Source organism: Microcaecilia unicolor, unplaced genomic scaffold, assembly GCF_901765095.1.
Source record: "Microcaecilia unicolor unplaced genomic scaffold, aMicUni1.1, whole genome shotgun sequence".
Taxonomy (NCBI): domain Eukaryota; kingdom Metazoa; phylum Chordata; class Amphibia; order Gymnophiona; family Siphonopidae; genus Microcaecilia; species Microcaecilia unicolor.
Window position 1 is genome coordinate 1 of NW_021963354.1, and position 16,698 is coordinate 16,698.

Consider the following 16,698-nt stretch of genomic DNA (forward strand, 5'->3'; position numbering starts at 1 on the left):
CCTCGACTCACAACCACCAACCTCTCCCCACCGGTTTTTGTGTTCCTCTCTGATCCCTCTCAGCTTCTGTGAGGGTAAAGTTCTGTACAAAGTTGGATAAAGATAATGGGGATGGGACTACAGGGTTAGGCTTTGCAGAAGGTTACTTTGAAGAATATACAGTTTCTTATTTATCCTGCTGTACTGTGATTGGCACTTTGATGTAGAATTTATTTAGGAATGTCAGCTAAGCATTGATATGTTTTTCTTTGAAGCTGAGTTAGATACCTGACAGTTTATACGCTCTGCAGATTTTGTTTGGCACTGGGAGGGAGATGACGGATCCTGGATTCCTTACAGTGCAACTACCTGTCTTGCACTGGAGGTTGCTCGGTGTGCGAATGAAAAAAGCATTTCTTCATCCTTTGGAAAAACTTCATACACACTAGACCTGGCAAAAATGGTACAGATCAATGATAATTCCCGTTACAAGAGGAAAATGAAACGCAAGAAGTCAGGTATAATAGTGGGAGTCAAAATTGGTTTTAGTGTTTAATGTTTGGCAATATGCATATCTGTGTTCATGCCAGAGCTGCTGTTTCCTGTGTGTTCACTCACGTCTGTGTGTCATCCTTTTATTGTTACATACATTTCGTTTTGCACTGACTTAGCATGTATATAATAGCAAGGTTTGAGTCTTAAGCCATTATAGCACAGAGGACAGGCCCGCACCCCATCTTTTCTGTTTAAAATATTCTATTTTTATATGTATCCATATCATATTGAACTCCAGTGTATTAGATGTGGAACCACACTGAGAAATTAAGAATGAGACTGAGGAAAACAGCCAAAATGGTTGTCAAAAGTTGATGCCACCCTCTGATACCTTCAAATCAGGGACAGAGGTGACATCTGTATATGTAGTAGAAGATGTAAACCCTTGAAAGTATTTAGTATTTTAATTGGAGGAATATGGAGAAGCACCCTAAAGATTAGAAAACAAGGTTCTATTTCAATTGGTTTGGTGCATGATCCTTTTGCTGTACAGAATGTGATCTTGATGTACTTCCTTTTCTGTCACACAGCGGTCGTGGTTTTGGATGTGAATTTGCAGCCAAATAGCACTAGCTCCACATTGATTATTAACTGAAGGACTCTTTCTAGCACAAGGAGAACCCACAGAGGCAGGAAGAGGCAATCTGGGAACAGCCAGACAGCGGCTGTGGCAGAAGATAAAGATACAGGAGGGAGACGACATTTCCATGCAAGGCCAAACACTGACAAGGTATCTTAGGATTGAAAATATAGAGAGGTCTAGGTAGCAGACAACATTTTAGGAGCCAGGAGACTCCTCCCCCTCCCCTCTTGTAACGTATTTTGCTATGCTGTTTTATTCTTACAACCCAATAGAAGTTGCAAAGAATACACAAAAGGGGTCAAGAAAGTCTCTGGCTATGAGCAAATAACTCTCCGAGGATGTGACAGAATGGGTGAAACAGCACGAGGGAGAAACTGGTAGAGTCACAACAAGTTTGAAAGTGGGCCAAATTGCACTGGGAATTCCAAAGATATAAGCATTCCACCCCCCCCCCCCCCAAAAAAAAAAAACCCTCAATGGATTCTATGGGAGGAGTTCCGCTTTTGTAGCAGAGAATTGATGGAATGGGTTGAAACTTGCCATGTGAGGAAAAACTGTAAAAAGACAGACTAAGTTCAAAAATGGAGCAAATTTGACCAGGGTTTTCATGAGAAATGAGCCCCCTACAACATGGATAAGTGCATTTCTGTGGGAAAAGGAATTAGAGCATAGAACAGTTTATAAAATAGCAGTTTGTGCTGATTGTTTTCCAGTTATAAAATGCCCCCATATGTATCGCAACTAAATATTACCACTTTAGATGTAGCTGGGTGTTCCATTCTTTTCTACCCTAACTCCACTCCAGCATTGTCTATATTGTGCCACAGTGGTAAGAGATTTTCATTTGCTGAAAATCCACAGCTATGGGACGTATACATTTAGTAGCAGCCACTAAAGATATGTCCTTTTCAATACTGACCTGTATATTTTAATGTATAGAGCCAAAACCTTTAAGCCAAATCAGATTTCCCTTATCTTTAAAGAACAGGTTCAAATACTTAGTTTATGATCAAAAATGACTCCAGCGTTCAAACACATCAATAAGTTCTTCAGTCTTTTTTGTTCTCCCTCCTCCCTCTGTTATACGATTAGACACAACCTTTTCATATGTAGCCCCAAAACTCTGGAATACATTACCACTGGAACTAGGCCTGAACCTTCATTTGCTAACCTGGCTTTTTCAACAGGTATTCTGTACCTATGGCTATAATTCCTTAAGTCCTTTTCAATTTGGGTAATATAAGTTTAGGTGTGATCGTGATGATCAGATTCTGTTTCTGGTTGGTAGATCTATGAGGTCTGTCATGTATTCTGGGACTACGCCGTAGATAATTTGTGGACAAAGGTGCAGATTTTGAAGATATACTTCTTTGATTGGAAGACAGTGCAGCTTTTCTCGGAGGGGTTTAGCACTTTCAAAGCGTGATTTACCAAATATCAGCCTGACAGCTGTGTTTTAGGCGGTCTGGAGTTTTTTTTTGTGAGTTGTTCTTTACCCCCCGCCTAGATTGCGTTGCACTAATCTGCATGGCTTAGGACCATTGATTGTATTAGGTTTCGAAAGATTTCCCTCGGGAAGAAAGGTTTTATTCGTTTAAGTTTCCACATTGAGTAGAACATTTTCTTTATTACAGAGTTTACTTGGCTCCCTCAAGGGTAAGGTTGTGGTCAATTGTGACGCCGAGTATTTTTAGGCTGTCTGAGGTAGGGAGGGTGTGTTCTAGGGTGTTTATGGTTGTGGGTTTGTACTTGTTATGTTGAGATGAGAGGATGAGGCAGTGTGTTTTTTTTCAGTATTCAGTTTCAGTTGGAATGAATTTGCCCAGGAGTTCATGATGTTCAGGTCGTCATTGATTTCATTGGTTATTTCTGTCAAATTATGACTGAAGGGAATATAGATTGTGACATTGTCTGCATAGATGAACAGGATGAAGCCTCGGTTGGATAAGGACTTTGCCAGTGGGATCATCATTATGTTGAAGAGTATTGGTGATAATGGTGATCCTTGAGGTACTCCACAGGTAGCTTTCCACGGTGATGATATGTTTGAGTTTGATTTTATTCGGTAAGTTCTGGTGGTTAGAAAACCCTTTATCCAGTTAAGTATGTTTCCATCAATCCCAAAATGGCCAAGGAGTCTTAGTAGTATATTGTGGTTTACCATGTCGAATGCGCTTGACATGTTGAATTGGAGGAGAAGTATACTTTTACCTGTGGCTATTTCTTGCTTGAATTTGGCCAGGAGTGTGACTAGGACAGTTTTGGTACTATGGTGGGGGCGGAACCCATGAGTCGTGTAGTATTGAGAACTTGTCCATGTATGCCGTAAGCTGTTTGGTCATCAAGCTCTCCATCAGTTTGACTACTAGTGGTATAGATGCAACTGGGCGGTAATTGGTTAGGTTGTTTGTGTTTTTCTTGGCGTCTTTTGGTATCGGGGTGAGTAGGATGTTGCCATATTCCTCAGGGAAGAGACCTTGTTGTAGCATGAAGTTTAGGTGGGATGTGAGGTCTGTTATGAAGCGGTCAGGAGCGGATTTGAGTAGATGACTGGGACATATGTCTAGTTTGCAGTGGGTGTTAGCAAACCTATGAGTCGTTTTTGTGACTGATTCAATGGTGAGGAGAGTAAATGTTGACTGGAAACGGTCAGCTGGGCATCCACCAGGGATTTGGTCCAGGTCGTTGAAGAAATTTTCGATGTCAGTGTTGTGTTGAGGAAGTGTGCTACATAATTTTATTATTGTTTCGTTAAAATAGTTAGGAAGTTTGTCTGCGGGTGGGATGTCTGTGTTGATTGTGGTGATAAGGGTGGTGTCTAGTAACTTATTTACGAGTTGAAATAGTTTCTTCATATCTTTGTAATGTGGTCCTATTTTAGGTTTGTAATAGGACCTTTGGTTTGTCTTATTGCGTATTTGTATTTTCTGTGTCCTTGTTTCCATGCATTGAGTGTATGTTCATCTTTTGGTTTTTTTTTTTCCATGCTTGTTCAAGTTTCCTGGATTGTATTTTGAGTTTTTTTAATTTGTCATTGAACCATGGTGGACAAAGGTGCAGATTTTGAAGATGATACGTTCTTTGATTAGGAGGCAGTGCAGCTGGCTCCCAATCAAAGAAACCTGTTTATATATATTAAAGTGCTCCAGAGCAGGTTTTTTTTTTTTTTTTCAATCTCTCTCTCTCTCTCTCTCTCTCTGGATATAGAATCTGTAAAGACCTTACTTCTGAAGGGAAAAGCTCCAGTTGATCCAGAATGTTCAGCCAAACTAGGGAAGGTAATGTTTTCTAAAAGTGTTTCATATAATTGTATTCTGAAGTTGGTTTGGATAGCAGCAGCATAAGAACGTAAGGCAGGGCTTCCCGAACAGTGGGCCATGACCCCCAAATTTGGTTGTGAAACCCACATTTCGAGTAGTGAACTCGGTGGTCCTTCTAACATGTCATTGGTTTGGAGTGGAGGAGTGGCCTAGTGGTTAGGGTGGTGGACTTTGGTCCTGGGGAACTGAGGAACTGAGTTCGATTCCCACTTCAGGCACAGGCAGCTCCTTGTGACTCTGGCCAAGTCACTTAACCCTCCATTGCCCCATGTAAGCCGCATTGAGCCTGCCATGAGTGGGAAAGCGCAGGGTACAAATGTAACAAAAATAAAATAGATACTATTGGAGATTCTACATGGAATGTTGCTACTATTGGAGATTCTACCTGGAATGTTGCTATTCCACTAGCAACATTCCATGTAGAAGGCTGCGCAGGCTTCTGTTTCTTTGAGTCTGACGTCCTGCACGTACGTGCAGGACGTCAGACTCACAGAAGCAGAAGCCTGCGCGGCCACATTGGTGATCTGCAAGGGCCGACTTCTACATGGAATGTTGCTAGTGGAATAGCAACATTCCATGTGGAATCTCAAATAGTAGCCTAGTGGTTAGGGTGGTGGACTTTGGTCCTGGGGAACTGAGGAACTGAGTTCGATTCCCACTTCAGGCACAGGCAGCTCCTTGTGACTCTGGGCAAGTCACTTAACCCTCCATTGCCCCATGTAAGCCGCATTGAGCCTGCCATGAGTGGGAAAGCACGGGGTACAAATGTAACAAAAAAAATTGGCCGTGTTTCGGGGAGGGGGTCATGCATTTTCTTTGGCTGTGTGAATGAGGTCACAACCACAGAAAGATTGATAAGTGCAAAGTGTTCTGGGTCAGACTAAAGGTCCACACAGTACAGCATCTTGTATGATAGTGACAGGTTTCTGGCAGGATCCCAGAGAGGATTAACTGCATCCTTCTGAGCATCCTCCTGAGCATGTGGTGGTTTTCCTAAGCTTATAGCAGCCCTTAAGATGAAGGTACTCCCTTGCCTTTTGTTTCTTTTTCCAGCTTTGCCAATGGAGGTTCCTAATTGGATACTGCTTCAGCGGGATTTTCTTCGCTTTATTTGAGGCGGGAAGTTGTCTAAATCCCTTGGGGGGGGGGTGGGGGGTGGCATTCCCAATCCGGTGTGGTATTATCGGGCAGCTCAGTGCGCCAATTGTCCTATTGGGAGTCCCATTCTGGTAAGGCGGGGTGGGGGTCTTATTGGAGAAAGCATATTTCCCATATTTTCCTTTGAAACGCTTATTATGGATTTCCGGGGGGGGGGGGGGGAGAGGTTTAAACATATTCTCAGATTCTGGCTAATTTATGAAGCCTCTTTTGTTAATGTGGGACAGAGTGAGGACCAAGTATGGGTCTGAGGTTTCCTGCCTGACCCGAGCAGGATGTTGAGAGGTTCAAAGTTGATTCTGACAAATCTGAATGAAGGTGTCTCCCATGTCCTACTTGATTCCAGAAAGGATTCCATTAAAAGATTATAACTTCAAGTGGAAGAGGTTTCCCATCTGGTGTGATTACCTTCTACACTTATCAGTCTGGCCTCAAAATCAACTCTGTTGGGATTCGTCTCCCAGTCTCGTAAGGTCCTCTTGTAATTTTTCACAATCCTCCTGCGATTTAACGACTTTGAATAACTTTGTGTCGTCAGCAAATTTAATTACCTCACTAGTTACTCCCATCTCTAGGTCATTTATAAATATGTTAAAAAGCAGCAGTTGGAGCACAGACCCCTGGGGAACCCCACTAACTACCCTTCTCCATTGAGAATACTGACCATTTAACCCTACTCTCTGTTTTCTATCTTTTAACCAGTTTTTAATCCACAATAGAACACTACCTCCTGTCCCATGACTTTCCAATTTCTTCTGGAGTCTTTCATGAGGTACTTTGTCAAACGCCTTCTGAAAATCCAGATACACAATATCAACTGGCTCACCTTTATCCACATGTTTGTTCACCCCTTCAAAGAAATGTAGTAGATTGGTGAGGCAAGATTTCACTTCACTAAATTAGTGAGACAAACTCAACATGGGATGGGACAACTTCCCTATGAGGAAAGGCTAAAGCGGCTAGGGCTCTTCAGCTTGGAGAAAAGGCGGCTGAGGGGAGACATGATAGAGATCTATAAAATAATGAGTGGAGTTGAACGGGTAGACGTGAAGCGTCTGTTTACGCTTTCCAAAAATACTAGGACTAGGTGGCATGCGATGAAGCTACAATGTAGTAAATTTAAAATGAATCGGAGAAAATGTTTCTTCACTCAACGTGTAATTAAACTTTGGAATTCGTTGCCAGAGAATGTGGTAAAGGCGATTAGCGGAGTTTAAAAAAGGTTTGGACGGCTTCCTAAAGGAAAAGTCCATAGACCATTATTAAATGGACTTGGGGAAAATCCACTATTTCTGGGATAAGCAGTATAAAATGTTTTGTGCTCTTTTAGGATCTTGCCAGGTATTTTTGACCTGGATTGGCCACTGTTGGAAACAGGATGCTGGGCTTGATGGACCTTTGACCTTTCCCAGTATGGCAATACTTATGTACTAATTGGCACTTACCATCAGTGTCTGCAAGGAAAGCCCATCTCTGTACAGCCTCTAGTTGTCTGCTTCATGAAAGGCTTGCTATTGCTCAAGCCCCTGGTCAACCCTCTTACGTTGTTGTGGGATTTCAATGTCAATGAAAGCTTCATTTGAGCCACCTGAAGTTTTTGACCTGAAAAGTCTTATTTCTAGTGGCGATCAGGTCAGCCTGCAGGCTTAGTGAGCTCCAGGCTTAGTAGCTGTCTGGCTGCTCTCTGCTTCCTGCCCTTTCAGGTCCTGCAAGTTTGCTTTGGGGTTGAAGAGTTCCAGCAGGCCATCAGGGGCCTTAAATAGGGTTGACCACCTCTTCTTGGACACCAGCCTAATGATTCTTGAAAGGGGAAAGCGAGGGGGGAGGGGTTTTGATCTACAGTATCTGATGAGACAGATGACTCTTGGGTCTTGTTCTAATGGGTCAGTGCAGTAGGCCACAGGTAATGATGTTTGTTTTGTACTGGGGTTCAAGCAGACATGTCCCTCACAAAGCTTGTGCCCAAAATAAATGCTTAATTTACCTGTTCCTTAACCTTGCCCTTGATTTTGAATTGCAGTTTCCTACCTAGTGCTGAGTTCTGAAGGTCTGCGGCAGCAGGAGCATATCCTGGACTTAAAATTCTCCTTCGCTTTCTTCCCCAGGCTCATGTGTTCTGTGAAGGAGATGATATCTATGATGTGATGTTGAACCAGGTAAACAATTAACTGGCTTCTAGTCTTGTCTACTCCTGGTGTTGGCACTTTTCTCGCTGTCCTTTCTTTGCTGATATCTGTCTGTCTCTCATTCACCCCACTCTAGCAGTCACTGTTTTAACTTGTGCGTTCCCTTTGAATTTAGGCATGCAACTTCTTTTTCACGCAGAATATCTAGTCACACACACAGAGGGTGCAGGGGGTACTAGAGTTTTTACATTTAAATCTTGGTGTGGTAGCAGTAGGCCCTTGCAATATGGACAGGGCTGTGGTAGGCTGAAGCAGGCTGCTATTGAACTTTGTTTTCACATACTGGCTCCAGCTTGAAAAACGGTGAAGATCTGTGATCTGAGGTAAGAAAATGTGGTATGAAGGTAACTGATGGCTAAGGGGCAGTATCAGACTGCCTGAACTTCATTTGTAGTGTTTCCCCATAGGGTTTGCAGCAATAATTAAAGCAAATCTGGTGAAGGGCAGGTAGTTATGTTTTGATGTGTTGCTCCTGGAAAGTGTCCACGCCGATTTGAGCCTGCTTTTTCTGTGAGTACTTTTTCCAGGCCAAAATAATATGTATAGTTTAGAAAATCCTAAACTGTTCTTGTTGCCACCTCCAGCTAATCCTGCCTTCTGGAACACCTCAAAACCAAGCAGGTAAAACTATGCAGATGTAGAATAATATCTACAATTCTACCTGCAGAGAGTTTGTCCAGTCTTAGCCCATTTCTGTGAGTGGAAATGGCAGTGGATCTTGCCTTTTCTATGTGAGAGATTTGAGAGGTATAGTTTCTGTTTCTTTTCTGCCTGTTCCCTTTTAATTGCATGGAATATCAGTTTGCTTAGGAATTGATGTTGAAATTTCATTCATGTAAAATAAATTTTGATAAAAGTGTAAGTCTTTCAGAACGCTTTGGTTTCTTTTTTTTGTTTGTTTGTTTCTTCAAAGACTAACCTTCAGTTTAACAACAACAAGTACTACCTCATCCAGTTGCTGGAAGATGATTTGCAGAGGAGCTTCAATGTTTGGATGAGATGGGGCAGAGGTAAGAAAGGGGATGAAGGGAAAGAGCACCAGGCGTGAATAAACATGTGGATAAAGGTGAACCAGTTGATGTAATGTATCTAGATTTTCAGAAAGCTTTTGACAAAATTCCTTATGACAGACTTCTGAAAAAACGAAAGAGTCGTGGGATAGGAGACAACGTTCTGGTGTGTATTAGGAACTGGTTATTGGATAGAAAACAGAGTGTAGGGATAAATGGTAATTTCTCTCAATGGAGGAGGGTGAACAGTGGAGTGCTGTAGGGAGCAGTACTGGGACCGGTGCTATTTAACATATTTATAAAAGCGGAAATCAGAACAACAAGCGAGGTGATTAAATTTGCTGATGACGCAAAACTACTCAAGGTTGTTAAAACACATGCGGACTATGAAACATTTCAGGAATACCTTACGAAATTGGAAGACTGGGCATCCAAATGGCAGATGAAATTTAATGTGGACAAATCAAAGTTATGCACATTGGAAAGAATAATCTGAACCATAGTTAGCTGATGCTAGGGTCCACCGTAGGGGTCAGCACCCAAGAAAAGATCTAGGTGTCATTGTAGATAATACGTTAAATCTTCTGCTCAGCGTACAGCGGTGGCCAAAAAAGCAAACAGGATACTAGGAATTATTAGGAAAGGGTTGGCAAATAAGACTGAAAATACTATAATGCCTCTGTATCGCTCCATGGTGCTTTCAGTTCTGGTCGCCATATCTCAAAAAAGGTATAGCGGAATTAGAAAAGGTTCAAAGAAAAGCGACCAAAATGATAAAGGGGATGAACTCCTGTCATGAGGAAAGGCTAAAGAAGTTAGGGCTCTTCAGCTTGGAAAAGAGACGGGTGATGGGAGATATGATTGAAGTCTACAAAATTCTGAGTGGTGTAGAACAAGTAGAAGTGAATTGATTTTTTTTTTTTTTTTATACTCAAAGACTAGGGGACACTCAAGGAAGTTACATGGAAATACTCTTAAAACAAATAGGAGGAAATATTTTTCACTCGAGGAATAGTTAAGCTCTGGAACTCTTTGCCGGAGAATGTAGTAACGGCGGTTAGCATATCTGGGTTTTAAAAAGGTTTGGACAAGTTCCTGGAGGAAAAGTCCATAGCTTGCTATCGAGACAGACATGGGGAATGTTGCCACTGTTTGGGTTTCTGCCAGGTACTTGTGACCTGGCTTGGCCACTGTTGGAAACAGGATACTGGGCTACTTGGACCATTGGTCTGACACAGTATGACTGTTCTTATGTAAGACAGGTGACAAAGGGAATGTATTGCAGAGGGAAAGATTTACTAAAGGCAGAAAGAAGAAATAAGGAGAAATAAACTCATATGGGGACTCTTGTCCTGAATCATAAAAATAGTTCAGTAAACAGATTTTATGCTACTTATCCTAGAAATAAGCAATGGATTTTCCCATCTTAATATTGGTTTTGGACTTTCCTTTTAAACCCTGCTAAGATAACTCCTATTACTCCATTGTCTTGCAACGAATTCCAGAGTTGAATTGCACGTTGAATGAAGAAATATTTTCTCCAGTTTGTTTTAAATTTGCTCTTCATTGTGTTCCCCCCCCCATCCTTACTATTTTGGAAAGGGTAAACAAGAGATTCATGTCTATCCTTTCCACTGTACTCAGTATTTTATAGATCTCTATCATATATCCCCTCAGCGGTCTCTTCTCCAAGCTGAGGAGCCCTAACTGCTTTAGTCTTTCCTCATGGGGAAGTCTTCCCATCCCCTTTATCATTTTTGTTGCCCTTCTCTGTACCTTTTCTAGTTCCACTATCTGTTTTTGAGATGTGGTAACCAGAATTGCACACAGTATTCGAGGTGCAGTCGCACCATGGAGTGATACAAAGACATTATAACATTCTCATTTTTGTTTTCCATTCCTTTCTTAATTATTCCTTACATTCTATTTGCTTTCTTAACCACTACTGCACACTGAGCCGGGGGTTTCAAGTTAACACACCATCAACGAAGATACCTAGATCTAGATTCTTTTCCTGGGTGGTGAATCCTAATGTGGAACCTTGCATCACGTAGCTATATTTTGGTTCCTCTTTCCCACATGCATCACTTTGCACTTGCTCACATTAAACGTCATCTGGATGCCCAGTCCTGTAAGATCCTCTTGCAGTTTAACAACTTTGAATAACTTTGTGTCATCAGCTAATTTAATTACCTCACTAGTTACCCCCATCTGTAGGTCATTTATAAATATGTTGGCTCTGGTGGCCTTTCAACCGCTCATTGTCCACAAGCTGGTCAGGATTCTCTTGGTCAATGCAGCGGCCCTGGCGAGTGTCGGGGGGGAGCAAGCAGTCGGCCTCTGGCGCTGCTGGTGGCTAAGTTGATGTCCTGGGCTGAGCAGCATCTTCTCAGGTTGACGGCATCTTGTCATGGGGGTGTCGATGTGAAAGCAGACTACCTCAGGAGGAGCCTTCTGGATCCAGGAGACTGGTCCCTCTCGGAGACAACTTTCCTGTCCATAGTTCAATGCTGGAGGCCCCCAGTCATGGATGTGATGGCCACGTTTGGGAACACCAAGGCTCTTGCTCATAAGGAGCCAATTTTGGAAGGCATAGATACCTTAGCCCAGCAGTAGCCCTGCCTGCTATACGTGTTTCCAATATGACCTCTGCTCAGCAGAGTCATTCAAAGGATCGAAGCACACCAAGGCCGTGTGGTGCTTGTACACCCAGATTGGCTCTGTGGTACAGCAACCTGGTGCAGTTGGTGGTTTGGGAGCCCCTTCTGTTGATACAGACTCCTCTTCTTTTTCAGAGTCCCGTCACCATGCCTGATGTATCAATTCTCGCTTACGGCATGGCTCTTGAGCATGCATGGTTGTTGAAGAAAGGATATTCAGCAGCAGTCATTGCCACCTTACTGAGTTCTAGGAAGTGTTCTACTTCCTTAGCGTATGTGAAGGTTTGGCATATATTTGAAGATTGTTGTGATGGCAAGGGGATGTTGCCCTTTCGTGCCTTGATTCCAGATATCTTCAAGATGGTTTGGAGAACGGTTTGACCTTCTCTTCTTTGTGGGTGCATTTGGCACTGTCAGCTTTTTGTGGGCCAGTCCAGGGCCTGGTGATAACTCTCCATCCTGACGTGTTGTTCTTCCTGCAGGGAGTCATGCACGTGAGGGCCTCTATTTCATTCATTCATTCCTCCTTGGGATCTGAACCTTGTGTTCAGTGGCATTGGTGAAAGCACCCTTTTGAGTCCTTGGGCTTGTCTACCTTAAAAGATGATGGCCTTCCTGGTGGCCATTACATCTACTCATTGGGCTTTGGAGTTGCAGGCTCTGTCTTGCAGGGAGCCCTTTCTGTTCTTTTGAGGAGTGTGTGGTGCTGTGGCCAGTTCCATCGTTTTTGCCTAAGATTTCCACCTTTCACCTGAATCGGTTTATCTCTCCGCTGGTGTTTTGTAGGGAGGATTCAGCAGATCCTTTTTATTGCTTGGACGTATGGAGGGCACTTTGTTGTTATTTGTGGAAGAAAGCTGAATTTCGGAAACCGGAGACCCTCTTTGTTTTCTTTGCAGGCCAGAGAAAGGGTGAGGCTGCCTCTAAGACCATGATTGCCCGGTAGATTAAGGAATCTATTTCATCTGCGTACTTGCTCAGTGGCAGAGGGCTTCCTGATGTGTTGAGAGCGCATTTCACAAATGCCCAGGCTACATTGTGGGCTGAGCAGGCCTTCATTCCTATTCTGGACATTTATAGAGTGGCCATGTGGTCATTTCTGCATTCCTTTGTGAAGCATTACAGGTTGGATGTTCAGGCCAGGGCGGAAGTGAACTTTGGTGCCACAGTGTTGGCTCAGGGTTTGTCTGTATACCACCCTCGTTAGGTACTGCTCTGGTACTTCCCTTGTTTGTAGGGAGTGGTCTGGAGCCAGACGCTAAGGAAGGAGAAATTAGATCTTACCTATTAATCTTTCCAGACCATTCCCAAACCCTTTCTCACTGTTATCTGTTTCTTCCATTTCTTAACATTGCTTTCTCTCTTGGTTTCACCAGCACATGGGTGCAATTCTAGATTGTGGAGGGATCTGTTTTCATGATGAAGGTACAATTGGTAATGCTATTCAAAAAAAAAAAGAAAGAAAAGTAAAAGGAGGAGGAGGCTTGAGTAAAAGAGACACAAGTCAGGAACATGTGCGTCTCGTCACGAGACGTTACTGTTCCAGATTCAGACAGGTATGTCATTTCAGCATGTTTCACATTGGTGGTTCTTTTCCCCCTCGGGTTGTTTATTGGGGGGGGGGGGGGGGCTCTGTTCCGCTACCACCATCTTAGCTTTGTCAATAAAAATATTGAAGGACATAGGACTGCAGAGAGCTTAATAGAGTCACGTCACTAGTAGTTCTCAGTCTCCCCATCTGCTGGTAGGAGGGCATATATCCACTTATAGGGAATAGTCTGGAGAGACTGAAGGATAGAAAATTAGCAGGTAAGATCTCATTTTTCCTGGTCCTCTGTTGTCTAATTATACTGGCTAAACTGATATTTTTTTACTGTTACCAATGCTAATTATTTCTCGCTTGGAGCACTTATGTGGAAAGCTGAGCTATGAATTGAAAGAATTATTGTATGTTCCTGACTTCAGTTTTCTGTTCTTATCAGTGGGAAAAGTTGGTCAGAAATCCCTTGTGCCTTGTGGAGGGGATCTGGAGAAAGCTAAAGAAATATTCCAGAAAAAGTAAGGAGCTCATGTCAGGTGACTCTGTGCAATCTACAATTACTATCTTAATCCACCCACCCTGCCTTTCTTCTGGGCAGTTCCCTCCAAGCCCTCTACTTTGCTTCTTTAGCTCTTCTACCCATTTTGCATCTGGTCTCTGTCTCGGTGGCCTGCACACCAACCATGTCTGTATTAGATGTCTTTTCTGAAAAAAAAAAGTTATACAAACTAAACATTATGGCAAAGAATTTGTGTATAAAATCATAAAACCAATATAAATCTTGACATGCTGCGTTTCAGCTTCAGCCTGCATCAGGGGTATGTTCAATTTCTAAAAAAATATATAAAAATCAAATATGTCATATAAATGGTGTCGCAAAAAATTTGTCACACTGCAAAAATGAAACCTTTTGAAACAGTTTTTGATTTTGCAACCAACCATTTAGATACCTTCACATTTACATATCTGTTTTTAGAAAGAAATTTTGTATATCTTAACTAACAATCATGTGTCTTAAACAATGTTTTCTAAATAAAATCATTATGTTCCTATAAGTTGTCTGGCAATTCTTTTTCGTAATGTCATTTATATATATTTTTGATTTTATGTTTTTGCCATACTGTTTACTTTGTATGATTTTAATACTTAAGAAGTTTGTTTATTTTTGTATTATTTTATGTCCGATTGCTGGTTTTTACCGCCTCCTTTGTCACCTCACTGTTAATCTTCATCTTTGATCTTCTGTTAAGTCCCTTTTCTCACAGCTATTCTGCTTTGCTTGCTCTACTCTGCCTGTTACACATCTCCATTCATAGGAATAAAGGAACTGGGGATATAGATGATTGAAACCTGTCGGACATTTAAACGTTTCTATAAAACATGGGAAAAGCAATTTTTATTTATTATTTCACAAGATTTATATTCTGCTCTATCTTCATAGCAAAATGAACACGTACCACTGTCATTACTTTTGCTGCTGCACAGTGATATTAATCAGGCCAATTAATAAGCTTGCTGAAATAAAACAGTCATTAAGCAATCTTAAAATCTTTTAAGTCTCTTAGTGTGCAAATATTTGGAGGCAGAGCATTCCAAAGCATAGGACCCATGATATAAAGCATATCAGACCTGTATTCTTCAAGGTCTATTACCTTATAGAAGGTACATCTACCAGGTTAGCTGTTGAAGACCGTCAAAGAAGCAGAAACCACTGGGGAAAACTTACCAGTCAATACTTTAAATACCAACATTAAGATTTTATAGCAAATCCAAAATTCTATAGGCAACCAGTTTCATGTAACCAGGGTCGGGGTTATATGATCATAGCCCTTTACTCATAAATGCCACAGCATTTTGAGCAACTTGTAATGATTTCAAATAACGCTTAGGGATGTCTGTCAATAAGCTCTGACAGTAGTCAAAACATGGACTGTGGTGCTCTGCACTACCATTCGAAAATTATCAGCAGTTAGTAAGTCCTTCAAATCAGTGTTTCCAAAGTCCAGTCCTGGAGTACCCTTTGCCAGTCAGGTTTTCCGGATATCCACAATGAATATGCATGAACTTGATTTGCATGCACTGCCTCCATTATATGCAAATCTCTTCCATACATATTAATTGTGGATATCCTGAAAACCTGACTGGCAAAGGGCACTCCAGGACTGGACTTGGGAAGCACTGCTTGAAATGTCTGACAACTTTTATTAATTTAAAAAGACTGTCTTGATCATTTATTAACCTGACTAGGAAAAAATGCCCGTTTCTGAGCGGAATGAAACGGGCGCTAGCAAGGGGCCCCCTCCCTCCGTCCCTCGAAGCTACTTGCCTTGTTCGCTGTGGGCCGTTTCGGCCCTCGAGTGTCAATAGCTCCGCCATCGACGTCATGACGTTTTGACGCGTCATGACGTTTTGACGCGAGGGCGGTGCAGACACTCCAGGGCACACCGGATATCTCGGGCGCCTCAACTTCTGTGGAGGCTTCAGAACGTTGGGGTTGCCTTTTATATATATAGATGATTGCACATAGTAAGAGATGACTTGAGCATAACACCTAAAGTCCTAAATCCTTTTGTGTAAACTGAATCTCCACACCATCAATCAAACAGGATTTTGGAAAAGATAAAACTGGATAACTAGATAAAAAAACATAATTTGCATCTTACTCGTATTCAACTGTAGATGATTAACCATCATCTGTTGGTTAATCAAATTCAATGAGGTGTTTAAAAAGTCCAAAGCCTTAGAGTAGGGTTGTTCTAGTTTATCATCAGCACAGATTCTATAATCCAGTCCCAAAGTGCACATAAGGGCTTTAAAAAAATATTAACTTGGCCAAAAGGGCTGAGCCCTGCGGAACTCCTGATGGACTCGAATGATCTCTTTTAATTACCAAAAATTGTCTCGTAGAAAGAAGAGAGACAAAACCATTGAAGCACAGACCCAGAAATCCCTATTGTTTGAAGACGTATTAATAGGATTTTATGATTGATGATATCAAAGACAGCAGAGAGAGATCTAAAGATACTAAGGGCCCCTTTCCCAAGCGGCAGTAAAAGGAGCCCTGTGGTGGTGGGGTAGTGCGTGGGTTTGCTATGCGCCAAGGCCACCTATTACCACCACCCGATAAATGGGGGGGGGGGGGGGTTCTTCTTAAAAAGGAAATGGCTATGGGGTAAGTTGAACACTTGCCGCATGGCCATTTCTTGGGGGAGCTCTTACCGCCTCCTATTTATCAGGTGATAGGGGCTCCTGTGGTATCTCGGTGAAAACAGGGCAGCATGCAGCACTACTCAATTAACGCCAGGCACTCCCCTGCCGCGCAACCCCCAAAAATATATATTTCTGGCAGGAAATGGCATGCAGTGGGGCTCCTGCAGTAGCCTGGCGGTAGTTCCGAATTGCATGGCGATCCTCCGGTTGACTTGCTTCGCGTTAGTAAAATGGCCCCTAAGTTTGTTATTCTTGTAATTCTCTAGGCTATTCCCAGTTCTCTTTACTACGTAATCCACATTGAACTTAATATACACAGAATATAAGCAAACAATGTAATGTCAAAACCGGACGAATAGTAGCAAGCATCAACAGTAACAGTTTGTGTCATGCTCTGCACGGAAACCAAGTTGGAATTTATTCAGTATTTGATGGGCATCCAAGAAATCAATCAACTGATCATTCACACTCTTTTCAATCATTTTTGCTATAAAAAG

General features: G+C 42.2%; 1 protein-coding gene across 1 annotated transcript in view; it reads left to right on the plus strand.

The window, feature by feature from the left end:
* Nucleotides 1-290: 290 nt before the first annotated feature.
* The window catches only part of LOC115459243 (poly [ADP-ribose] polymerase 2-like), a gene marked incomplete at its 5' end in the record, with an annotated part of 45,235 nt that continues 28,827 nt past the window's right edge, over nt 291-16,698 (plus strand). The window contains 6 exons of the mRNA XM_030189101.1: nt 291-497; nt 1,065-1,117; nt 4,315-4,395; nt 7,701-7,751; nt 8,695-8,791; nt 13,434-13,509. Of these exons, the coding sequence (XP_030044961.1) occupies nt 291-497; nt 1,065-1,117; nt 4,315-4,395; nt 7,701-7,751; nt 8,695-8,791; nt 13,434-13,509 (565 nt within the window). The remainder of the gene's footprint in view (nt 498-1,064; nt 1,118-4,314; nt 4,396-7,700; nt 7,752-8,694; nt 8,792-13,433; nt 13,510-16,698) is intronic.